The sequence below is a fragment of the Gracilinanus agilis genome, chromosome 1, assembly GCF_016433145.1.
Source record: "Gracilinanus agilis isolate LMUSP501 chromosome 1, AgileGrace, whole genome shotgun sequence".
Classification (NCBI taxonomy): Eukaryota; Metazoa; Chordata; class Mammalia; order Didelphimorphia; family Didelphidae; genus Gracilinanus; species Gracilinanus agilis.
The window spans coordinates 332,615,208-332,641,610 of NC_058130.1; the positions used below are offsets into that span (position 1 = coordinate 332,615,208).

The 26,403-nt window shown below is 38.8% G+C and overlaps 1 protein-coding gene across 1 annotated transcript; it reads right to left on the reverse strand.

Moving 5' to 3' along the window:
* Positions 1–3,037: 3,037 nt before the first annotated feature.
* Positions 3,038–25,934, reverse strand: CKMT2 (creatine kinase, mitochondrial 2). Its single transcript, XM_044662942.1, has 9 exons — positions 25,770–25,934; positions 20,858–21,056; positions 18,139–18,234; positions 15,824–16,045; positions 12,447–12,532; positions 11,242–11,365; positions 10,440–10,574; positions 8,325–8,450; positions 3,038–3,314 (listed from the first exon to the last, which is right to left on the reverse strand). Exons 1-9 carry the CDS (start codon positions 25,913–25,915, stop codon positions 3,195–3,197), a joined length of 1,254 nt encoding a protein of 417 aa, XP_044518877.1. The 5' UTR covers positions 25,916–25,934; the 3' UTR covers positions 3,038–3,194.
* Positions 25,935–26,403: the final 469 nt, after the last annotated feature.

A 26,403-nucleotide genomic window follows, 5' to 3' on the forward strand; every position in this document is an offset into this window, starting at 1 on the left:
ATGTTAAAGTAATAAGAACCAACTATATATTAAATAAGGACCCAGAAATACAGAGTTACAGAGAAGTTAAAATATAAGCAGAAAATAAAAGATTAGCCATTGGAAAAACATTTAAATTGATCCAGTGATTAACTTTTTTGTTATTAATCATGGTTCTTAAATTCTAAAATCATTCTGGTGCTGTTGTATAGTCTCAATTCATGGAACATTACAGTTTCCAAAGAATTAAAATTGAGGTTTATCCAAAGGGTAACAAAGAGGTAGATGATGGGCACTAGCACTGGGGGAGACGCCTCCTGCAGAAGATGATGCTCGAGCTGGGTCTTGGAGGAAGACAGAAATCACAAGAGGCAGAGGGAAGGAAGGAGGAGGGCATTCAAAGTATGGGAAAAGTCTTAGGGACAGAGGATGGAAAGTAGTGTGTGAGAGACAAGAAAGCAAGCTTAGCTCAAATGTAGAGTGTATAGAAGGGAATAATGTGCCTCCAGGCTGGAAAATTAATGGGGTCAGGTCATGGAAAGCTTTAAATGCCAGAGGAATTTATATTTGAATTTAGAGGTAATAGGGAGCCACTGGAGTTGATTGAGGAGGTGGTGTGGTATGGTCATATATTTGCTTTAGGAAAATTACTTTGGCAGCTGTGTAAAGGATGAATTGAAGAGGAAAGATGAGTCAGGGAGATGAGTTAGGATGCTTTTGAAGCCAATGCTCTTTCTGTCTGATTTCATGCATTTGGTGGAATTCCATTCACATTCAAGGAAATTGCTATCCAAGGACTGCAAATTCAGCAGTATATGCTAGATTACATTGGAGGAGGATTTCAGTCTGGTTCTGATACCAGTCACATCCCTTTGGTGACTACATATTCAGAATTATACTAGTTCACAGCCATTTCTATCAAGGAGTAATTCTCTCTCCCAAGAGAATATTTAGTTGTTGCCTTTTGGTAGCTCATTTTCCTCATCATGTTAGAGAAGAGGAAAACCATTTCCTTAGTCTCATATATTTGAGATCTTTGACTCTTCCACCTTCTTCAAGCTGTGATATTTTAATCAGTTACCAAGTCATGGTGATCATATGTCTCTAATATTTATCACATCTATTTCTCTTTATCCTAGCTACCATCCACCACCATAATACAAGTCCTCATTACTACTAACCCAGACTTTGGCAATTAGTTGCATCCTAAGAGCTCTTTTCATCTCCCTCCCATTCATTCTTCATAGTGTTGGCTGGTGAATCTTCCTTAAACATAGCTGTACCAGTCCTAAGCATAGGGACCTTCAACAGTTCCCTCCTCCCTCTTGCATAAAGCCAAAAGGCCTTACCCTGCCATTCAAAGACTTTCACAATTTGGCAGTCACTCTATCTTCCCAGCCTTCTCTCATATCTGTCTCCTCCATATAATTTGTAATCCAAGAAAATTGGTCCATTTGCCATCTCCCATAGATTCATCACTATTGTCTTATTTGCCTGGAATGCCCTCTAACTCCCACACCAATTAAATTCATAACCTTTCTGCAGAGTTCACTTCAAAAGCTTTACCTCCTGGATTTGGTCATTAGGATCATGACATCAAAAATCAAGATTTAAGGCCTGTAGGAAGGGCAAGGAAAAGGAAGGAAAGGGAAGAAGCATTTATATAGTGCCTACTATGTGCCAGGCACTGTGCTAAGCACTTTTTACAGATATTTTCTCACTTGACCTTCATAACCATTCAGGGAGCTGGGCACTATTATTATCTTCATTTTGAAGATGAGGAAACTTAGGCAAACAGAGGTTCAGTGAATTTGCCCAGAGTCCCACAGTGAGTGTCAGAGGCTAGATTTGAATTCACATCTTTCTGAATCCAGACCTAGGGTTCTATCACCATTCTACCAACTGCCCCCCATGAATTCTCCAACACATATGCACACCTAGAATATAACTTTGTACTTATTAAGTCATGGTGATTATTATTTTGTTGTGATAATTTGTGTTTTATCCCCCTGCTAAACAAAAAGAGCCATGAAAGTAGGAACTGAATTTTATTTAAACTTTTCAATTCCCTCAGTGACTAGCATAGGGCTCTATATTCTGTAAAGTGGGGGCTTAGCAAATATTTATTGAGTTTTATCATGAGAAGTTACTCAATTTAACATAACACAAATTCAATCTAGTTGCTCATTCTAGGGCAGAATACCCAAATTGCCAAGATTCTTATTCCACATGTTCACAGTATTATCTTTTCGTGAATGGAGAACATTTCTATGACATCCTTACAAACTACCCCATCCATCCTTTCTCCTAAGGTCATAGGCATGTCCCCAAGTGCTATGCAGAGCACTATGGAAAAAAGATACATGGTTTCATGTAATGCCCTACTGACTGTAGGAAATAACTCTTTTTTTTTTAAAGAAATAACTTTCAATACATTTTTATGAGAATATTGTCCTGGGTAAGCAAGGAGAAACATTTTCATTCAGATGAATATTCAGTATCAAAATCTGGTGTAATGCTAAAATGAATACCCTTTAGGAAATAAAGTAAGTGTATCTTCCTTTAAGACTAACCCAACCAAATAAATTTAATATCCATTGACATTTTAGCAGAGCCAGATTTCAGCCATTCTCCATAGCAATTAATAGCTAAAGTATTTTTTTTAAAACCCTTACCTTCCAGCTTGGAGTCAATATTGTATATTGGCTCCAAGGCAGAAGATTGGTAAGGGTAGGCAATGGGGGTCAAGTGACTTGCCCAGGGTCACACATCTGGGAAGTGTCTGAGGCCAGATTTGAACCTAGGACCTCCCATTTCTAGGTCTGGCTCTCAATCCACTGAGCTACCCAACTGCCCCCTAAAGTCTTGACTATGGGTGACAGGGGAATAATCATAACTTTGGGTAGTCTTAAAAATGTTAACATTTTCATTGCCTTAAAAATCTTTTGCATGTTGCTCATGTAATTGTGTATTTCATACGATTGCCCTGTTACCATAGTAACTTAAGAAAATAAGAGAAAAACTACCACTACAATCAAAAAACCTCATGCACATCAAATATGAGAAATTAGGGAGAGTTTATTGTAGCCCTAAACAGGACCTACATTTGTACATTTGCTATGGCTACTGCAACTCTCAATCTAGAGATTTATTTATGCTTTATTTCTGTCATACCAGCAGACAGAGTAAGGGAAGGAGAGAGGGAAAGAGAAAAATCACTTCCTGCTAAACTGGGGCAGAGGAGGCGGCACTTTGATGTCTTGGCCTCTCTCCAGCTTCTTTTCACAGTCCACCAGGTAATTGACTCCATCAATGACGATCTGGACAAGTTCAACCTTCAAGAATGAAAAAAATATATTACTTAATCCCATAAAAGGCAACTTGTATGACATTGATCCCAGCAGCTAGGTGGCACAATGGATAGATTGCTGGGCTTGGAATCAGGAAGACTCCTATTTCTGAATTGAAATATGGCTCCAGACACTTATTAGTTGTTTGCCTCAGTTTCTTCATCTGTAAAATGAGCTAGAGAAGGGAATGGCTGTATCTTTGCCATTATTATGCAGCTGTTTTCAGTTGTGTCTGACTTCATGACTCCACAATAATACCAACAAGAGTGGGGTTAAATGAATGCTCTATATCTCAGAGGATTTGTCTTAACAATGCTCCTTCCCAGGTCTCCCACAAAGATTATTAGGAAAGAAGCAATTTTGTCATCATTATTGTAGAGAGCAGAGCAGAGGTGGCAATGCAACATGAAAATATGACAGGGACAGTTGAAGGGCTGCCCAGGGCAGAACCATCTAAAAGCAATGCTGCCTAGAGGAGTCACAGGGAAGTTCTGCAGATGTAAATGTAAACCGATCACCAAGCTTTCTGAACTCTTTCATGCTATACTGCTGCCTCAAATGTACATAGTAGACTCAGTTCTAAAGAGTAGTATGTAAGCAAAATTTTGTTAAATGAATCGTGTTTCAAATGTACCAAGCAAATTCACCATTTAGAGGAGCCTGACATGTTTCACAAAACATTATTTGAAATATGAATTATAACTTTGTGACTTGAGATTTTTGGCATGGTAGAGAGAGCCTTGGATTTGAAATCTGGAGAATCTGTATTATGCTGACACTAGTTTTATGATCCTGGGCAAGTTATCTTTAAATCAGGACAGCTGGGTGGCTCAATGGATTGAGAGCCAGTCCTAGAGACAAGAAGTCCTGGGTTCAACTCTGAAACACTTCCTAGCTGTGTGATCCTGGGCAAGTCACTTAGGTCCCATTGCCTGGCCTTTATTGCTCTTCTGACTTAGAACCAATACACGGTATTTGATCCTTGAAACATTCTTGTGAGGTAGATACTATTATATTAGATGTTATTATTTCCATTTTACAGATGAGTAAACTGAGACTTAGAGAGTTTAAGTGATTTTTCCCATATCATATAGCTAGTAAGAATCAAATTGGAAGGATTTGAAATGAGGTCTCTCCTGGTTATTTCCACAGTGCCCTACTAGATTCAAATAAATCTTGCTGAAGGACAACTTCATATACTTTTATTAACTTCCTTGGATCTTTGTTTACTTATTAATAAAATGTGTGTTTTGAAGCAAACAAAAGTCCTCTCTTACTTTTAGAGTCAATGGTTCTGTTAGCCATAGCAGAACGTATCTTTTGCCCCAGTTCCTGGGGAGGCTGAGTCTACTGAATCTCTGGGACTCAGAAATTATGAGTAGTAGTGGGGTAAGTCAATCAGATGTCTGCATCACATTTGACATCAATATGGTGAACCCCTGGCAATGGGATGAGAGAAGGATTGAGGAGAATACTAGGTTGTTTGAGGAGGGGCAAATTGATCCAGGTTGGAAAAAGAGCTCTGGGCTTTTCAGCAGTGAAATTGGGCCTTGCACTTCCAGCCAAGGGGATTCAGTCTTTTTTTTTTTTAAAGCATATTTTAAAAGAGTCTATGGGTGTGTTATTCTAAGAACAGTAAAGCATCTCACATCATAAGAAACTCTTCCCCATACTTCCTGAGGAAAGAACTAGAGAAAATGGAATTGTGTTGAAACAGAAGGGATTTGACCAAAATACCAAAAAGAATTCTAAAAGTGAAGGTTGTTAGATCTTAAGCTATATTGCTCAAAGGGATTGTGGAATCTTTGCTGGGCAAGAGAAAAAGAAGATTTTTATGTCAACTACAGCTTACAAATAGTACACAACCTCATCTCTCTGGGACATTTACAAATGATCCTGCCTGAAGGCAGATGGATGAACAAGATGATTACTCATGGCCCTTTCTAGGCCTATCAGCCAATTCAACCTGTCATACCAAGGAACACATTATCTGGGTTGGAAGAAATAACTGATCTTCCCATTCTTAGATTCTCTATATTCCAAAGAGAATCCAATAACATGTAGTTGACAGAAAGTCTATCTAACCAAAATCCATGTTCTGGGATAAAGGAAGGGGTAGGGAGGACTATGTATTAAGGGGCAAAAAGAGTCACAGAATCTACAGTGACTCTAGTTTCTGACCTCTATCAATATTGCCTCTCTGCCAGGAGAAGTCTGTCTCTTTCTCTCCCTGTCTCTATCTCTGTCTCTGTCACTGTCTGTCTTACCCTTTCCTTCTCCTTCTCCATCTTCCTCCCTCCCTCCCTCCCCCCTTTTCCCTTGCTACCTCACTATTTTTGTCTCTTTCTCTCCCTGTCTCTATCTGTCTGTCTCTTTCCCTCGCTCCCACTCTGTGTTCTGTCTCTTTCTCTCCCTGTCACTGTCTGTCTGTCTATCTGTCTGCTTCTCTGTCTCACTCTCTATCTCTGTCTGTCTGTCTCTTCTCTCTAAAAATCCTTACCATCTGTCTTCAAATCGATAGTAAGTGTTGGTTCCAAGGCAGAAGAATGGTAAGGACTAGGCATTTGGGGTTAAGTGACTTGCCCAGGTCACATAGCTAGGAAGACTATTGTCTCTTTTGAGTGTGGACAAAAGGAATAAAAAGAGAAGAAATCACTTCCCTACAATAGTTCCCTCATTGTGTATAATTTCAGACTGATTAAGAAAGATGGCACTGTTATTTTTTTGATCTCTACTAAAGAGTTTATTAGCAAATATTTGCAATTGATTTATTACAGCTGATATACTGAATTTGAAAGGCCTGTTTATTAGGACAAAGTCTGATCATGAAGATACCTACATTTGCTGCAAAATATTATGGAGGCTAAGTAGTTTACTTTGTGGTCTTAGTTTTAGAAAACATATAGTTGGGCAAAATTTTAGCTGTGGAAATGTAAAGAACATGAGGCAGCAAAGCACAGTGGAGAAATCAATGGATCTGGAATCAGAAGACTCACTTCAAATTCTACTTCTGTTAGGTTAAGTAACTTTGGGCAAGTTACTTAACTCTCTGGGCCTCCAGAACCTCAAATGATTATTCAGGACCCTGACAAGTTATTGAGACTCTCTGAGACATCTTAGTCCTTCGGTTCCAAACTTCACAGAAGAATACCTGCTAGCAAGATCCTAGGGAAATCACCCTTCACTGTCCTGCTGAATGATAACATCCCTGATCTCCATATCTCAGCAGGGGTAAATGGTCCCCAGTGGGGAGTAAGAAAGTAGGAGAATGGGAAAAAGAGGCTATTCTGGGGACAGGACATCTCTGGAAGATCCTAGGATAGTCTGGGATCAGGGTCATAATAACAAAGAGAACCAATATTGTCTCTTGGTTGATAAATTGAACTTTGTTCTTTCTACTGCTACTGGACCTGGCTGTTTATTTTCTTTCATCTTCTACCTTGCAAAGGGGTAGGAAGTTAGGCATTGACCCAGAGGTGGTCTCTTCATCTTGCCTCCCCATAACACTGAAGTAATGAACTCTGTAGGAGAGGACATTTCTTATCAGTCATCTTCTTACCCCACTCTCTGTTCCCTAACCAAACCCACCAGCCCTACTCCTTATCTCTGTATCCCATGTAATTCTCATATTCCCTCTTTGTATAGACAGCAGCTCATTTATGTATGTGTGTGGTTTGTTTTATATTAAAGAAAATGTTAAAGGTTGAAAAGAAGGAAAAATGAGTGGTAATAAGTGAGGAAACTTAAAAACTGGGCAGCAAGAAGGAGTCAAAGGAAGAGGTCATACCTGTGCAATCTGCCTCTGAATACCTTAAGGTTAATTTTACTTTAAAAAGCTGGTTCTTGTGGGGAAGCTAGGTGACTCAATAAACTGAGAGCCAGGCCTGCAGAAAGGAAATCCTGGGTTCAAATATGGCCTCAGATGCTTCCTAGCTGTGTGTCTCTGGGCAAATCACTTAACCCCAATGCCTAGACTTAAGTAATTTTCTGCCTTGGAACCAATACAGAATATTAATTCTAAGATGGAAAGTAAGAGTTTTTTTTTTATTTTTTAAAAAGTCAGTTCTTTTTCATTGGTGACAGATACAATATCATAAGATATATTTTGATCAGCATAAAATATGTGTTAAATTGGATTATATCAACTACCTATAAATGATTTGCTACAAATGGTATATTCTTAATAATAGTGTGACACAATGCTTGGGTTTTCTCTTCTATAACTATATATATGTATATACATGTACATATATCAGAAATAGGAATGTATAACATCATAAAGCATAAATATATGTATATTATAAATGTATAATATATACATATAAATACTACATGTATCCATCCGGGTGCATGTGTTTATGTTTGTGTATATGCAACAATGTCTGCCCAGTTCTTGAAAATGTATCATAGATTGTTTCAGGTCCACATTGCTATAAAATTCCATTGGTGATGCTATATAATAACTAATACACATTTGATTCCCTCCCTCCCCCTGCAATCTTAGTAAAAACTCCTTTTAGAAACTAAATGGCTAAAAGCTCAAAGTGACAATAATAGACTGGACAACGTTCTATCAGAAGAAGGAAGTTGGAAATGAGGACCAAAATATTTCATGTATTTCCCTTCCCTCAATCTGAGGTAACAGACATCATCTCTCTCCTCACAGCTGTAAATATAATCATATCTTTAGCATAATAATTTTCCTGCTGCCAGGGGTTCCTAGAATGGCTTAGTAGGTTATATAGGTGAATAGTAATTCTGCTGCAAATTTTTTTTTGTAAATTATCACTTTACATTGTGTTTAAATCTCAAATGATTTTTTTTGTGACTGAGTAACATCATCCAGAATGCTGCTTAGTACTTAGCATAAAGTGGCAAACATGACTCAGAATGGAAAAGGTGAGAAAAGAATGCTCAATTGATCTCTATATTCCTTTTTCTCTGAGTTAAAGCTTGCTGGGAGTTTGCTTTAAGGAAGCGAGAGGGACATATTACCTCTGATCGACCAATGCGGTCTATGTTAGAAATATCATATACATCAGCAACTGCTGCAGTGTCCACACCGCCTGTACCTCGCTTCTGTAGTCTCAGATTCTCCAGAATCTTAGGAAAACGCGGATCCTAGCACAATAGAAAATAACACTTGGTTAACTTTGAAGGGATCAAGGCAGATTCACTCTTATTAGAATAGTGACTCCAGAAAAAGTTAATAATGAGAAATGTTCCTGGGCCTCTATTTCTTAAGCATCTAAATGCTTCCATATTTAATGTGTTCATCAGTTGGTTAATTTGAATCATGAAGGGACCAATCTCTTTATACCACCTTTCTAAGGAGGAAATGTTGAGTAACAATCATATTTTTATGGTAGGATGCAATTTTCTAAAAACCAAATCAAGAGTAATTGATTTCTTCCCACAGGTAACAAATGGAAGAACGAGAAAGCATTTATTAAGCCCTAACTATATGCCATGAGCAGGTAGGTAATGCAGTGGATAGATGACAGTCGGATCTAGCATCAGGAAGACTACTCTTCTCAAGTTCAAATCTAGACTCAGACACTTATTAACTGTGTGACCATAGAAAAGTTGCTTAACCCTGTTTGCATCAATTTCCTTACCTGTAAAATGATATGGAGTAGGAAATGGCAAATCGTTCCAGTATCTCTACCAAGAAAACCTCAAAAGGGGTCACAAAAAGTCAGACAGGACTGAACAATAACAGACTATGTGCTAAGCACATAGGAAAGTAAGAGAGCTCCTGCTCTCAAGGAGATGACATTCTAATTGGGGGAAAGAGCTCATATAGAAGGTTTCAGGAGCAAATCAGATAATAGAAATGTACAATGGCCCTTAGGGAGCAGTGGCAAAAAAGATGGTGATAGAATTTCTTTAGTGCCATTTCCATTTATAAAACCATATCCGTTTTTCCTTTGTAATACTTTGCAGGGCCAAGGACTTTGGTGTTAAGAACTTTCTTTTCTGGGCCTTCAGTGGCTGTGACTGGTGATGCCATAGGGCTTCAACATTTGCAGAGACACTTGCAAGGTTGAAGTCTTTCCAAGACTAGTCTCCTCAAGGAATGGCAGGTCAGAACCATAGCCATGGTGGGGACAGGGTAGGAGGACTGCTTTTCTCTGGGACCTTGGGTTTATCTACCTGTTGGTTGCCATTGGGTTGGTTGATGAGCCTCTTCTCCATAGGGATTGCTCCTCTGAATGATAATTGGGAGGGATGATAAGCTGAATATCAAGTAATTTTAACATTAATTTAATCTAAGATATTAGGAAATTTTCATGTATAGAAAATATGAGCAGCAGCTTATGAGAAAAGTTTTCTATAGTTTAATGAACTGAGATTAGGGAGAGGCTGGGGGTAACTAAATGATTATAGATGTCACAGTTTAAAATTAATGAGAATGAGAGTCAGACCCTAAAGTTGGGAGGTCCTGGGTTCAAAACTGGCCTTAAATGCTTCCTGGCTGTGCAACCCTGGACAAGTCACTTAACCCCCATTGCCTAGCCCTTACTGCTCTTCCTCTTGTGAACCAATACACAAATTTGATTCTAAGATGGAAGGTAAGGCTTTTTTGCAAAATTAAAAATTAAATTAAATTAATGAGGAAATAAGCCAAATATGCTTTAATTAATTACTGAAAAACTCAAGATGATAAGAATGAGTATGATAACAAGTCAAATGACTGAGGGTTAACTTACTAATGAGTGTGCCACTAAAGGGGATGTATTACCATCTGTTTCAACATTGTACCACCTAAGAACTACTAAAATTTTCCATCTGATTTGTGTCTGAAACCTGGCTCCAAATATATTTTCCTCCCCCTATTAGAATGTGAGTTGTTCAGAAGGCATACCCTCTAAAGAAAGTGTGAACCTTTACTGTTATGACCATGCCATAGAAGGAGAAATAAAAGTTTTTGAGGTTCATGAAACTATTTTTCTTTTATTTTCTGTTGCATGCATTCTCTTTTTTTAAAAAAAATATTTATAAATAAACTACTTGTTTTTAAAAACTATTTAAAATTATAATCTACTTAAGGTTGTCAGATGAAAAGACCATGTTAGTGATAGTTCTCTTCATTACTTGTTCACATACCTTACTGAGCTTCGGGATTCTCACATGGACACCAGCTCTCAATCCAGTTCCGAGATTGGAAGGACAGGTCAGAACATATCCTAGGCGTTCATTCCACATGAACTCCCAGCCTCGACCTTTGATTAATCTTTCCACCTGCAAGAAAAAAATAAGGGAGGTCAAACTAGATGGTTTTTAAAGTCCCTTCGATTCAACAATTATGTTTTTTTTCCATTTGCAGAGCATTGATTGTCCTGGACCCTGAGCAAGATGCAAAGTTTATGTGAGACATAATACCTACCTTCATGGGGTTTATAGTCTAGTATAGGATTCTGTGAGTCTACTTTCTAAAAATTAATAAGACTAGAAACAGAATGTAAATACGAATTAAAAAAATAAGACAGAGCTATTACCACTGGAATGGCAGTGTAGGAAATTAATTTGGGGGGATCAGTTATTGATTGAATCCTATGATGCCACTTAAGTTGAACTAGCTGAAAAGGAAATTAGGGAAAAACCCATTAGCCCCTTGGCTCACCTACACGTCCCAGAATGGAAAGGGAAGCACATTGATCAGCAATCAAGCTAGACTTTCATAGAGTCCTCTCTTAGTCCTACCTCCCTAATAAAAAAAGACCTATCACCAACTCTGAATTGCTGCCCCAAGAGAGTCTTACCCTAATAGAATTTCCCTTTCTTGTTTTCTTGATGGAGTTGCCTAGTCCTAGAAGTCTCTCCAGTGCCTCCCATAGGATTCTTACAAACATGAAAAGTAAAAAGTTTAATATTTTAAAGACTTCATTACCTAAAATAATGTTATTACCTCTTTTAATCCACGACAGAATCGCTCAAATACTCTCTTCATATTTCCTCCTTTTTCCATAGAGATTACCCTGGTGTGATCTTCCTCATTAATCCAGATGAGGAAGGTTTTGTCATAATTGTGCCTGATAAGGAAAGGAAATTTAAGACTTGGATTGTTTTATTTCAAACCTATGAACAATTCCAGTTGTCCTCAGCAAGTTGATTGCTTCCTTTAAACTTCCCTCTTTGCTGGAAGGCCCTAATCTTTCTTGATTGTGCCTACACAAGTAGCACAAAATAAGGTTACCTTGACAGGGTGAAGGATTAGAGCCATTGAAGCCCTTCATGATTTCACTCCTCTGCCCCCTAGGAACACATCCCTCCCATCTCCTCAGAGCAGGATGACCATAACTTGACTGGGACCCATTTTTTTAGGCCTACACTAGAAACAATATTACCTATTCTAACATTCAAACTAAACTCTTGTGCTGGTAAGAGAATAAGGTGAAAGAAAGTGGAAATTTCTGGGGAAAAATTTTTCCCCAAATGTTCAGTGTATTAAAAAAAAAATAAAAAACAAAACCAAATCTCACACATTTGTGTTATCTGGTGCCTTCTTTGGGTACTGACTTGTTTAAGATGTACTTTATGCTTTCCTAGCTTGGTTTCTTCATATTTATAAACTGTTGGTAACATGCCAGGGTGAGTAAATCAGATTAGACACTTGAGGAAGAAAACTGGTAGTTGACCAAGATAAAAATGATTGTAATTTTGGTAGCCACTTCCTTCAGGGTGAGCTTTATTGGATTTTTTGGCCTCACTTTAGTGCAAACTTATTGGCAGTAATCTGAATATTCTCCATCACTTTTCAATCCTAATATAATGACTAGACACAGTCTAAGAAAATAGCTCAAGGGAGTAAAGTACTGCAAAGTAGGCACCTTTCACATCTGGATAACCTTTTTAAAATTTTGCCTCATTTTTTGTGGCAATGTATCTCATGCAGAATACATGCAAACCAGTTCAACTTCCTTCACTTCGTGGAACCATCACAATACTAACAAAAGCACACGCAGTCTCTCAAAATTCTGTTTTCTCAGTTTAGCTGAAGCTGAGCATGCTATACACTGCAGAGCACAACAGTTGCAAGGTTAGGATAAGCCAGGTGATCTATTAAAAGATCCTTCACACATAAAGCACATGTATACACAGTATGTGCCGTACCAGATTCCCCTGGCATCTGGCCAGTCTCGGGCCATCCCTGCACATGTTAGCAATGGAGATACTGGCTTATCGAATAGAAAGTGATCCTGTGAGCCAAAATGTACATGAAAGAAAAAGAAAGATTGTTGAGAACAACCAGGTCATGAAATGCTATTTCCTTCCAATTCCTCAGATCTGAACAAATCATCACTAGTTCTTCTACCTTCCACCCTCTAAATGTGGTTGTACCTCAGAATCTTAGTTATTGGTCTCCTCCTTTTTCTCTTTGGCAATATCATTCACTCCATTAGTTTCATCTATTAACCTCTATGCATATGACTTCCAAAATCTATTCATTCAAGCCAATCTCCTTCTTGGATTTCACTTCCCAAATTCTAGCTGCCTAGTGAACACCTTCTGGCATCTCAAACTCAACATGTATAAAACAAATTCCATCATCTGCCAACTCCTTTATTCTTGTTTCCTCACAGTCTCCTAGCCTCCAAGCTTCAGAACTCTTTTACTCTTCCTTTTTCTTCACTCCATATGATCTATCATTTGCCAATCATTGACTTTATCTCCATGATATCTTTTGTATCCATCTCCTACCAGCACTCTAGCTCAGGTCTGTACTCTTGAAACAGCCTCCTAACTGTTCTCAATGCTTCTAGCCTCTCTCCAAGCCATTTGGCAAGTAATTTTCAAAACAATCCTTTTAACACACGGCTCTGTCCTATGTCACTCCCTTCCTTGAAAACTTTTAATGGCTCCTTCTTGCCTATACCATCAAACATAAACTCCATTCTAGACTTGCCTTTGTACAGCCCTATAAGCTACTCTTGCCTAACATGCATTCTTTCCAGATCTCCATGAAACCTTTTCTCTCTTTCCAATGTCCAGCAGTCATGTCCCTTCCTCTACTTCCCTATCTCCCAACACCATCCCACTCAGTTGAAATTTCTCTCTCTCTCCTCAGATTTTCTTATAGGACATTCACTAGATCTTTCATCTTTATTGTCCTTTGTTTCATCAATTTTAAAATTAATTTTTAAAAGTTTTTTTTATTGTTGAGAAAGCTGTTGGATATTTGGTCTTGGTCTCTGCTGAGTGATTCAATTAGTCGTGCAACTTCCAATTGCCTATGTTTCTTGTTTGTCCAGATCAAAGCAAGAATATGAGTATTCTTCCTCTTTCTAAGTATTTTTTCCCTTGGGTGGGGAAATGGGGGAGAAACTTCTAAGTGAAGGAAGAAAGGTTAGGGGGAATTCTAAAGTACAGCATCTTTTTACAATGCACAAACAGGGACAACATTGGAATAAGACCCCTTATTGGCAAAGGAAAATGGCAGAAGGGGATCTTTCAGCTGCTAGAGGTAGGATAGAGAATACTAAATGCCAGAGATGAACCCCACACTGAACAACTGCCTTTTTTTCAGGGAGATAGCTTGATGTATATATGGTGTCCTTTCTCAGTGGTGCCTATCCATTGTTGCTTCATCTCTTATTAGATGCACATCAATCTTTTCTAGGAATTTGCTGTTTCCCTACTTCTGACCATAATCCTGAAATCTAAACCCCAATGAAAAAACAAACAAACAAACAAAGCTTAGTGGCTTAAGCTTCTGTTCTTGTGTGTGTGTGTGTGTGTGTGTGTGTGTGTGTGTGTGTGTGTGTGTGTGTGTTTGGAGCCTCTTGGTGACCACTGAACTTACCTCAAGAGGTCTGCCCCATAAGAGGTTTTATTTAGAAGGTGTGAATATGAATCACATCTCACCATTCCCATGATACCCAATCATGGGGCTTGTCTCTAATATAGCTTCACTATCCTCATATTCTCCCTCACCACTGCCACAGTAGAATCTCCCAAGCTCCCCACTTCTGAGTCTAGCATTAGCTCTTCAAAGAAGTAATAATCTGACCCCTACCAGGTACCCAAAGCAGCATCTATGCAGGTGCTATTAAAACATGCCACAACCCCCACCCTGCCCCTAGCAAACCCTTATCTCTGCTTCCCAGATCACCTTGTGGCTCTAGCAGGAGCCACTTGAAGAGTGGGCCAGTGATGAGAGAAAGAGAACCCTGCCTCCCCTCTTTTCATTTTATTGGGCCAGAGTATAATCTGTTATGGTTAGACTGTGACAGATTTTAGACTTCATTATACTATATTTCAAACCTAACCTAATCCCCGCCAAACTCCCCTACTGGTGTCAAGGCACTGCCTACCTTCTGACTAGTCACCAGTGTCACTTTGACTCCACACATTCTGTCAGGTGTCAGATCTTGTTATTTGTATCTCCTCTCTTTTTATATTTGTCACTTTCTCTTTACCCACACAGCCACCACCATCATCCTAGTACAAGCTCAAATTCCTTCTTTGCTAAGAGTTTTGCAAAAGCCTTTGAAATGGTCTCTTTGCCTCAATTCTCTCACCTCTCCAGTCCATGCTCAAGACAGCTACCAAAATGATTTTCCTCAAACACAGATCTGTCCATGTAACTCCACTGATACATAAATTCCAGTGGCTCCTTACTGAATAACTCAGATCACATATTTTGCTTTTATTTCCTTTTAAAAATGTCCATTTTGTGTATAAATTTTATAATGTATACTTATTGTAATAGTAATTAATAAATAGGTAAATATACAATGTATTGGGAAAAATTTCAAAAATATTTTCTTGCTAAGGGTATATAATCCAAAATTTTGAAGACTGTTTTCTTGAGCTTCTATTGGCCATTAAGATCTTATCATTAATCAGTTTCCTCTATTAGAGTCCAATTCCAATACCTCATCATAATATAGAGGTAACCCTGGGCTTTCCAAAGTGATATACACATAGCACAGACTCTGTCAGATCCTATCAAGCTCAATAAATTGTGAGTCGGGGCTTGGTGATAGTCTGTATGTCTGCTGTCAGGACCAGCCTATATCTGGAGAAGCTCATCACCCAATGGTCACAGCAGAATATATTTTTTAACCACAATATCTTACTAAGACTGAAAAGATAATGCAGGGTTGCGATCTGTGTAGATGAAAGGAATACATACCATCAGCAGCAAAATCAGGAATCCTCGAAGGATACTTGTCCATAGTACATTTTCATCTCTGGGCAGTTGGGATGTAAAACCATATCTTTACTCCTTTCCCTAAACTCAACATACTTAAGATTTATGAGAAATACTTAAGTGTCCAGAGTTTTTACTTTATTTTTATACTGAGAACGAGGCAGTGGTAATTCTGCCTTCCCATTGTCTCTCTGGGGTGGATTGGCATCCTCCCTCAGTTTTGGACAGGGTTATCTGAGTACCGGAAAAGCTACAGGAAGGAGAGATAGTGAATTACAATGATATCCAGTGTAGAAAATTACCACCTCCTAAGCCCCTACCCTGGATTACTCACATCAATGAGCTGTTGCTGTTCCTGCTCAGTCATTTCGGTCAGCTTGTAATATTTCCCAGCCAGGTCTCCCTTGAGCCCTTCCAGGGCCGTGATAGCAACACTTTCCACCTCTCTCCTCTCTGCCCTGGAGCAGGCTGGAGGCAGGCTAAGTCCACGGATACTACGTCCTGTTCGGACTCGGGATGACAGAACATAGCGCTCATCAAACTGCCCCTGGGTGATCTAAACAGAAGAGAATTCAGTGTCTCCCTGTGCATCCTCAGCTCAGAGACTCCACAGTACCCACTACAGTCTTATGCTAGATTTTCCCATCCTGCCCCTGCTTTCCTTCCAAAGGGTAAAGCTATTGCTTGGCTCAACTGGGCACTCTCTATGAATCAAGAGTTCATAGCCAGCATCCTTTGTGTACCATAACACTCAACTATTGGATCAATTTGATGAATGAGCTTGTTCAAAAAGTCTTAGAATGGGGCAGCTGGGTAACTCAGTGGATTGAGAGTCAGGCCTAGAGATGGGAGGTCCTAGGTTCAAATCCGGCCTCAGACACTTCCCAGCTGTGTGACCCTGGGCAAGTCACTTGACCCCCATTGCCCACCCTTACCACTCTTCCACGTAGGAGCCAATACATAGAAGTTAAGGGTTAAAAAAAAGTCTTAGAATACTAGCACATCGGGATAGCCTTTGAGGTTTGAGAGGTACATTTGTGACAAAAATAGAAGTACCTTAAACTTCAATGAATCTGAGATCTCACCAATATGGGCACTCCCTCAACTAGTAAAGATCCCAATTCATTCATTTATCTTATTCTAATGATTTTTGGTCATATCTTTCTATAAATACTTCCCAAGAGGTCCACTCAATATGCTAAGGGCTTTCTAGTTCTTCTGATATTGTATGGAGAGCAGTGGAGCATATGTATTGACTAAGGATGCTGGGTGGGATGAGGGATAAAACCCTGGGTCTGGAATCAGGGAGACCTGAGTTCAAATGCAGTCTCAGACACTTTCTAGGTATGTGACCTGGGAAAAAAATCACTTAATCTCTGTTTCCATTTCCTCATTTGTAAATGGGGATAATAAAAGCACCTACCTAGCAGGATTGTTGTGAGATCAAATGAAATATTTGTAAAGCACTTAACATGATGCCTGGCACTCAGCAGGCACTATAAAATGCTTGTTCCCTTCTCTCTGCTTTTTGCTATTCTTTATTCTTTCCACATGCCCTAGCTACCATTTTTTCCATCATCCATCTCTATGATGATTGCTTCTGTTAGTCAACTAGCATTTATCAACCATATGCCAGACACTGTGCTAAGCAATGAAGATTTTTTAAAAAGGTACAAAAGGCTTTAAACTATGTTAGCAAATTTATGGAATTTATTTGGACTGGTAAAGGCTATATAAATAGTTTCATAAAAGGCTTAGATAAATCAATGAATTCATAAGAAAAATAAAGGTATTTAAAATATATCCTAAATATAAATGTTTGGAATCCATTTTCATCATTTGAAACTATTTTCATCTTCATCTTGAGCCTCACAACAACTCTTGGAGGTAGATAGAGCATTTATTATTTTCCCCATTTTATAGATAAGAATGATAAGACTAAGAGAGGTAATGAATGATACTTACATGCTTTTATATAATGCTTTAAGATTTGCAAAGTGCTTCAATGCATTATCTCATTTGGCCCTCACATTGGCCTTGAGAGTATTTATCCCCATTTTTGAAGGGGGAAAACTGAGACTCAAAGAGATTACTGACTTGTCCTAATCCTCACAGCTAGTAAATGTCTGAAATAGGATTTATACCTAGATTTCTTGCCTGCAAACCCATCTAACACATTACCCAGTAGGCTATGCTCCCTCCTATTAAGTAACAGGGCCAAGATTATATAGCAAGTAAGTGGCAGAAGCAGGGACTCACACCAGATCTTCTCTGTGCTAATCTCATGTTTTTTTTTTCTGATACCACAGAGCCTTAAGGGCCCACAAACATATTCCTTGGTGCCACTGTCAAAGATATGAAATGAGGTGCCTTTTCTGTAACCCCAGGACTTAGCACACTGCCTAGTATGTAGTAAGCACTTAGATGCTTGTTGATTGATTGATGGATAGATAGAATGGAACCTGGACCTAGGCCTAACCCAGACCCATTAAATGGCTCAAGTCCAGGAATTTTTGTATCTTTTCAGTTCCCTCTGTAAGAATATGCATGACAGAACAAAAACAAAAACACCTCCCTCCCCCAAAAATTCTCAGCTCAGCTACTTTATGGGAAGGTAAGTCATGGAGGCAGGTGTCGGGCTAGACATACCTTGGATGCATCCAGGTCAGTGTGGTGCTTCATCACCGTTGGGTCATAGCCATTGTGCCTTAGCTTAATGACAGGATCAAAAAGTTCTGCAAAGACCTTTAGAGGGAAAAGTACATCAACTTTGTATAAGTCATCTTAAAACATCTTAAAACTCTTCCTTTCTCTTTTTACCCAAAGGCTGATGATACAAACTAAAGCCTCCATTTAGAAAGGAACTTCACTCTGAAATTCCTCAGCTATTGTGAGGAAGAAAATGAATGCTGACTTTTTTTTTTTTCTAGAAAGGGTCATCTGTACTTGCTTCCACCACCTCACCAAACATTTATTCCTCAGGTTCCTACTGTCCAGGTTCTGCCCTATGGAGGTCACTGATGACTTTCTAATGAACAAATCCAATAGCCTATCTTCATTCTTCACTCGCCTTGACCTCTTTATATTATGTAACATTGTTGTCCACCTCCTTTTTTTGGTGGGGGGGGCAGCTTCAAGTACAAAGCTTTTTAAAAAAAATATTGATTTATTTGTTACATTAAAATACCCAGTTAACTCCCTCCCTTCAATCCCTCCCCCATTAAAGAAGGCATCATTTGACAAAATGGTATATGTATTTACACAACTATGCCTTACTTATTTCTATTTATCAGTTATAACATAACTTTCATGAGACTGTATTCTCATTCTCTCATTTTTTCTCGTCCCTCTTCTTTTTTTTCTTCTAATTTCTCTTCTTCCTGCCTTTCCTTAGCACAGTTATCTCCCAAGGTTCTCTTCCACCTTTGTTTTCTTTCCTTTTTCTCTTCTTCTTGGAGATAACTTCTCTCATGACTTTAGTAAAAATCTCTGAAAATTATTCTTGTTCTGCTCCTTCTAGTTACTATGCCTTTGCTCACACTATCCCTTAATATGTAGAATGGACTCTACTGCCTCATCCATTTCCATCCCTTAAAACCCCTCATTTTCCTTTAAAAATTATTCCCTAGTCCCTATAACCAATACTCATTCTTGAGATCTAGACCTCCATTTCTAGTCACCCACTGGAAAGCTCTACCTGCAAGTACCTCCAAAATCGCAAATTCATCATTTCAAATTCTGAACATAGTCTTTCTTCCCAAACCTGTCTCTCCCTACCTCCTGTTCTTCTGGTGAGGACACCACCATTCTTTTGTTTCCTCAACTACAGTACCTGAGGGGCAGCTTTGACAGCCTCCTCGTCTCAAACTGATCAGAATCCTGGACTCTGACCTTGTGTCCTCCAGCTCTTAAAAATGAGTTTTTGACTCATCTTGTTGAGGACAGGACCCCCTCACCAACCACTTCCTAGCCATCCCCACATCCCCAATTCTCTTTATTACCCCTTAATATATTGTCTGCCCCCATTAGAATGTTCCTTGAGGGCAAGAACGGTCTTGTATTGCTTGCTTGTCTTGTAGCTCTAGTGCATTGCACAACACCTGTCACTTAGTATTTTTTATAATGATCTAATTATCTTATTCAGCCAATAAACATTTACTCAGCACCAATTATATGCCAGACACTATGCTAAATGCTAGTGACCTAAAAATGAGGCAAAAGACAATCTCTGCCCTCTAAGAGCTCACAATCTAATGAATTCCCTCCCTCCCTCTCTTTCTTTCTACCTACCTATCTATCTGCCTCACTTCTATACAATGTGTTGATTGTCAGTTCTGCTTTCAAATGATTTCTTCTCTCCATCCCATAACCTCCAGTTCCCGCCCCAATCATCCTGGTTCAAGCCCTTATTATCTCTCCTGGACTAATATAACCAACCTTCTTATCCTAAGTCTCTCTTTTTCAATCACTTCTTCTCACCCAGATAATCTTCCTAATATAATACTCTGATCATTTCACTCTTTTACCTGTAAATCTGCAGTGTCTCAAACACTGCCTGAAAACAAAATTTAAAGTCCTAATTCTGGCACTCAAAGAACTTATTCACAAATACTTTTCCAGTTTTGTTTCACACTATTCCTCTTTTATATGGCTATATACCAGCCTCACTGGACTACTCATCCTCCCTGACTCTTATTCTGCTCCTTCTAGTTACTATGCCTTTGCTCACACTATCCCTTAATATGTAGAATGGACTCTACTGCCTCATCCATTTCCATCCCTTAAAACCCCTCATTTTCCTTTAAGATCCAAGTCAGGTACCATTTCTACCATGAAAACTTCTCTGGTCCTCCTGCTAAAAAAAGATCTATTTCTCCCCTGATATCTCATTTGCACCTTGTCCAGATCTCTCCTTTTCACTATGTACATTCTGACATATCTCACAGTTATTTGCATAGATTTCTTTTCTCCCTTATTAGATTGTAAGCTCCTTGGGGGTTAAATCTTTATTCTTATACCTTTAGGACCCCGAAGAGTATCTTGGGCAAGATAGGTCCCCCTAAACATTTTAGTTTAATCGAATTGACAAAATCACACAATTTAGCTGTAGGATATATTTCTCAGTAGGAAGAATGCTGCTCTCTCTTCCAAACATGAAAAATGAACCCTGAGAATTGTAGATTACATACTTCAAAATCGAGTGGGGAAAACAGCTCATCCCTTGGAGAAGTAAAGAGAAACTAGAGTTTTCTGCCCAAATTATCCCAAGGATCCTTCCTGGCATCATGGAATCCCAAAACACCTTTCTAATCTGCCTTCCTGTGGAATTACACTTGATCAACTTGAGGCAAGAAACCAGCAGCTTTACCTCGTAAGACTCCTCATCACCAGCTACCATGCCTACAGTTTTAATAAAGGGATGGCCGGGGTTGTCCACACCAGTCTGGATACACTGGTCCAGGGTGTAGCCATTGGGAGTCATCTTGTCCCGGAGCCTAGCATAGATGGCTGGGGTGAGACACTCAGCCATGCAGTTGTTATGCTTTCGTAGGTCAGGATAGTCAGCGCTGTAGAAAGAAGAAGATACAAGTATTCAGTGGGAGTGCATTTTGGGAACTGTTGCCTGATATGGTTGACTCACAAATAAGAAAATGGTTTGGGGGAGGGGGTTGAGAGATGGAATAAGCTTGTGACCATTACCCATCTCCCTATTATTCATCAGAAACAGCATCCACAGAAAATAAGGGGAACATTTGGCTGCAGCTGCTTAAAAAAAAAAAGAATTCAAGAGACATTAAAAGCTCGAATGTACTATTTTTTATGGAAAGAAATTAGTGGTTCTGCTTGAGGAAACCCATTGTTATGAGCTGGCTTCCATAGCTCAAAGACATGGCTCCTAAAGAAAAGTCAGGAGGGAGAACAAAAAAGAAACAAATTAACATCATATACTATTTTAAATATTGCTTTTAAAAATGCTAAAGTTCTAGCAATAATACCTAGAACATTGTATAAAATACTTCCTGTGTATAATCTCATTTGATCACCAACCAGCCCTATGAATTAATCAGGGCAGTCATAGCCTGATAGATTTTGATCCCAGGTTGTGTGAGTTTTGGTCCAAGAGTAATTCTACTATACCACACTGAGGGGCAGTGTGGGTCAGTTGGAAGAGTACAAAATCTAGAGTCAGTGCATCAAAGTTTCAGTCTTACTTAGGATACTCCCCGTTTGACCTTGGGCAAGTCATTTGACATCTTTAGACCTTAGTTGTTTTATTTATAAAATAAGGGAGCCAGACTTGATTGGCCTCTGGGGTCCTTTCCAGTTATTTAATACTACTACTACTAATGATGATGATAACAACAAATAGTTATAATAATAGTTGGCATTTATATAGTGCTTTAGAGGCAGGTGGGTAGCAGAGTGGATAAAGTTCCAGGATCAGAATCAGAAAGATCTGAGTTCTAATCTGGCCTCAGACATCTACTAGCTCTGTAAACTCAGGCAAGTCACTTACCCCTGTTGCCTTAATCTCTTCATCTATAAAATGAGCTAGAGAAGGAAATGTCAAATCACTACAATATCTTTGCCAAGAAAAGCCCCAAAGTAAGCATTTTTATAATGATCTAGCTATCTTTCTCAACCAAGAACCTTTTTTTTTCAGCCCAACTATGACCTCTAAAAGGGATCACAAAGAGTCAGACATGACTAGAAAACTACTAAACAACAATGAAATATAGTGCTTTGAGATTTGTAAGTCATTCCATACATGTTATCTCATTTGATACTCAAAACAACCATAGGGGCTAGGGGCTATTATCACCCCCATTTTCTAGATGAGGAAACTGAGGTAGGCAGAGATTAAATGACTTGCCAAGGGCCTTATAATCAGAAAGGGTTTACAACTTCCACCCAATTCTAGTTCTGTTCTTTTGGTTTAGCCCAGAAAAACAAAACAAAACCAAACACAGGTATAATCCCTTTTCTGGATAAAAGACTTAACTTTAAGTAAAGATACTTAAAGATAGTTATTGCATCCTCCTTCAATTTTCTTTTCTCTTCTTCCTTCAACTAATGTTCAAACTGAATATTTCAGGTTCACTCGCCATCCTGTTTCCTCTCCTCATATGTTCTTTAGTTTGCTCATTTTCTTCTTAAAATGTAGCCTCCAGAGATGAGCACAATGTTTCCTGTTAAGGCAGGCTGATTGTATTTTGGCTTTTTGGTCACCATGTCATGCTATTGTCTCACAATTAGCTTTCAGTCCACTAAAAGCTCCAAATTCTTTTCACATGAAATTTTCTAGTAGTAGCATTCTCATCATGCACCTATGCAATTGATTTTTTGAGCTAAAATGTGACATTTATTCCCATTAAAAATAATCTTTTTGCATTTGGTTTATTATTACAGCCCATTGGAATCTCTTTGGAGCCTGAGTTGTCCAGTGCATCTATTTTCTATCCCTCCTTTTGTTGTTTAGTTGTTCAGTCCTGTCTGACTCTTCATGACCCCACAGACCATAATATGCCAAGCTCATCTTATCCTCCATTATCTTCCAGAGTCTGTCAAAGCTCATGTTCATTGTTTCCATGACACTATCTATCCATATCATCCTTGGCCATTCCTTTTTTCCTTGACTTCAATCTTTCCCAAGATCAGGGTCTTTTCCAGGGAGTCCTGCCTCATTAACTATGTAGTCAAAGTATTTAAGCTTCAGCTTCAATATTTGACCTTCCAGTGAAGACTCTGAATTAATTTCTTTAAGTATTGATTGATTTGATCTCTTTGCTCTCCAAAGGACTTTCAAAAGTCTCCAGCATCACAATTTGAAGGTATCAATTCTGAGGCACTCAGTTGTGCTTATGTAGTCAAAACCTCTCAGCCATACATTGCTATGGGAAAAACTATATCTCTGAATTTATATAGATTCTTATCAGAATGTCTCTGCTTTTTAGTATGTTGTCCAGATTTACCATAGCTTCCCTTCCAAGGAGCAAACATCCTTTAATTTCATGGCTTTAGTCACTCTCTACAGTGATTTTTGAGCCCAACAATATAAAATTTGACACTACTTTCACTTATTCTTCCTCTATTTGCTAGGAAGCAATGGGACCAGTTGCCAATATCTACATACTAGAAAACTGTCCCAACTTTGCATTTACCCAACCAAGGAGTGATCTGTGAGGCACTTCACTAGAAGTCACCCTCCTTAAATCCATTAGTCCGGTTGCTATCAGCAGCAGCAACACTTTATAAATATTACCTCATTTGAGCCTCACACCAACTCTGGGAGCTAGGTACTATTTATATCCTCATTTAAAGTTTTGGAATTTAAGGCAGATAGAAGTTGAGTCTTGCCCAAGGTCCCACAGCTAGCGAGTGTCTGAAACCAGATCTGAACCCAGGTCTAACTGACTCTAGGCCTGGTGTTCTATTCACTATGCGACCTACCTGCCTAAGCCATTAAATCAGTTCTGGATGTAGCTTATCATTTGTTTATCTCTCCATCTTATCAATAAATATTTTGGGGAAAACTTGAAAAATCCAATAATTTATTGAAATTGAGGTAGACAACTTCTACAGTGTTGTCCTGAAACGTCTTTAGGTATTGGAAGGCTTCTCAAGTGGAATAAGAATGAAATTTGTTCTGCTTAGCTGCTGAGGACAGAACAAGGAAAGGAGGATAGAAGTTGAAAATATTTAAACTTGATATAAGGAAATACTTCCCCCAAATTAGAACTATGCAAAAGTGAAATGGGCTGCCTTGAAAGGTAATGGATTCTTCCTTATTGGAGGTCTTCAAGTCAAGTATAGATGACCACTTGTTGAGTAATAATCAATCAATCAACAATCACTGTCAGGACTATGCTAGGTACTAAAGACACAAAGGCAAAAGTGAAATAATTCCTGTTATTAAGTTTATAGCCTAAAGATATTTTTCCAGTAGATGGATTAGACTAAAAAGGGCACTCAATTTTTTTTGTTCCCTGGCTCCCTTTGGCAATATGGTGAATCATATGGGCCTCTTCTCAGAAAAATGTTAAAATACATAAGATTACAAAGGAAAACAATTATTTTGAAATATATATACATATATATATATATATATGTTTAAAAATTCACAGACCATAAGGGAAGGACTCTTAGGCCAAAGTAGGGGAGGGATTTTTAGAATCAAATTCAAATCAAGAAGTAGGAGGGCACGGTTGCCCTCCTAGAGTGGATAAGGAAGGGACTTTTGAAAAGGTGGATAAAATAAGAATTAAAAGGTAAGGAAGAAAGGACAAAAGAGGGACCTTTGGAAAGGTGGCCCAAATTGGAATTTGGAGGGCAAGGGGAAGGGATAAAGGAGGAGTTTGGGGAAGAGGTGTGAATTGGCAGGGTATTAGTCTAAGGAAATTGGATATTTGAGGTGGTATATGGTCAAAGGAATAGGGGGACAAACAGTAAAGAAGAACAGAGTAGATGGAAATGCATAGCTAGTACTCATGACATTGAGTGTGAAGAGGATGAATTCACCCAGGAAAAAAAATGGATAGCAGAAAGGATAAAAAACCAGAACCTGACAATGTGTCGTTTACAAGAAACATACTGAAAATGAGAGATACACATTTGTTGTTGGTGGTGGCTACTAAGTATATAAATTTTTTTAATTGAAAAAAAGTGCATAGACCCTAGTGCAGTTAGGTGACTCAGTGAATAGAGAGCCAGTCCAGTCAGGTTCAAATTTGGCCCCAGACATTTCCTAGCTGTGTGATCCTGGACCAGTCACTTAACCCCAACTGCCTAGCATCTTACTATTCGTCTGCCTTGGAATTGATACTTACTATTGATTTTAATAGAAGGTAACCGTTTAAAAAAAAAATGACTCACAGACCCCAGATTTAAAAAATCTCACATTGGCTGGGTATTAAAGTCTCTTCCAACTTAAAATGCTTTGATCCTGTGATATCATCCCTGTTTTTTAAAAAAAGATTGTTTGGAATGACTACTTCCCATCTACAATGTACTCCAATATTGAGATTTATAATCTGACTAAATTATATCCTTAAAGGACAGAGAGTATGTCTTTATATTTTTTTTGTATCCTAGGCTGTAGTACCTTCCACACAGTAGGTGCTCAGATGTTTATTTGATGTGATCATCTTTAGGAGCAGGGCAAGACAGGGAATTCTCATTCCTGTAAATCACCTTCTCCAATTCCAACCCAGGACTCAAGCACTGTGGAGGCACGTCACTGACTCTCATCCAGAGTTACTCTTTAAGGCAAGAGGGCTTACCTTGCAGGAAAGAGCCGGGTCCTTTCCTGAGCGCTCACACTCTGCTGATTCAGCAGGTAGTTACCAGTTAAGGCACCAGTGCCAACAGTAGCCAAGAGCAGGGAGGCACTTCGGCCAGTTAGAAACCGAGAGAAGGCACTGGCCATCCTTCTTCTTGGGAGATTGCCTGGAAAGGAAAAAAAAATGCATGATTAGATAATGACATTAAATGACCTTCATTGGTAACAGAGGCAAATAGTAGCCTGTTCCAGAGTTCACTTTTCTTATTTATTTTAGGGGGAAATTCAGACAAATGCCTTTGGGACATCACTTTAGAAAGCTGAGGGGGTAGAGTGCTCTGGTGCCCCTACTCATGCTTATCTAGTCGGAGAGGCTACAGGATCACAGAAGAAAAAATGGGCAACCACATTGGGTTTTGCTTCAGTGCTGATGTCTAAAAACAGTTCTCCTGGTCTTGGAGATGATGGGAATTAATGAAGCCTAGAAAGATAAATGAGTGAGCTCTTAAAGTTACTAACTACTTATAATAGGACATAAATCTAAAAGAGGGTGCTTTGCTAAAAAAAAGAGATGCTGGGCTTTTTTTCCTGCATGTCCTGGTAATAAGTGAACTGGTTAGCCTCTTAGAGGTATG

Coding starts and splice junctions, on each gene's coding strand:
- CKMT2 (XM_044662942.1), bottom strand. CDS start 25,915: ATGGCCAGTGCCTTCTCTCGGTTTCTAACTGGCCGAAGTGCCTCCCTG. Junction 21,057..25,769: donor ACCCGGCTCTTTCCTGCAAG/GTAAGCCCTCTT, acceptor TTCTTTCTACAG/CGCTGACTATCCTGACCTAC. Junction 18,235..20,857: donor GTGATGAGGAGTCTTACGAG/GTAAAGCTGCTG, acceptor TTCCCTCTAAAG/GTCTTTGCAGAACTTTTTGA.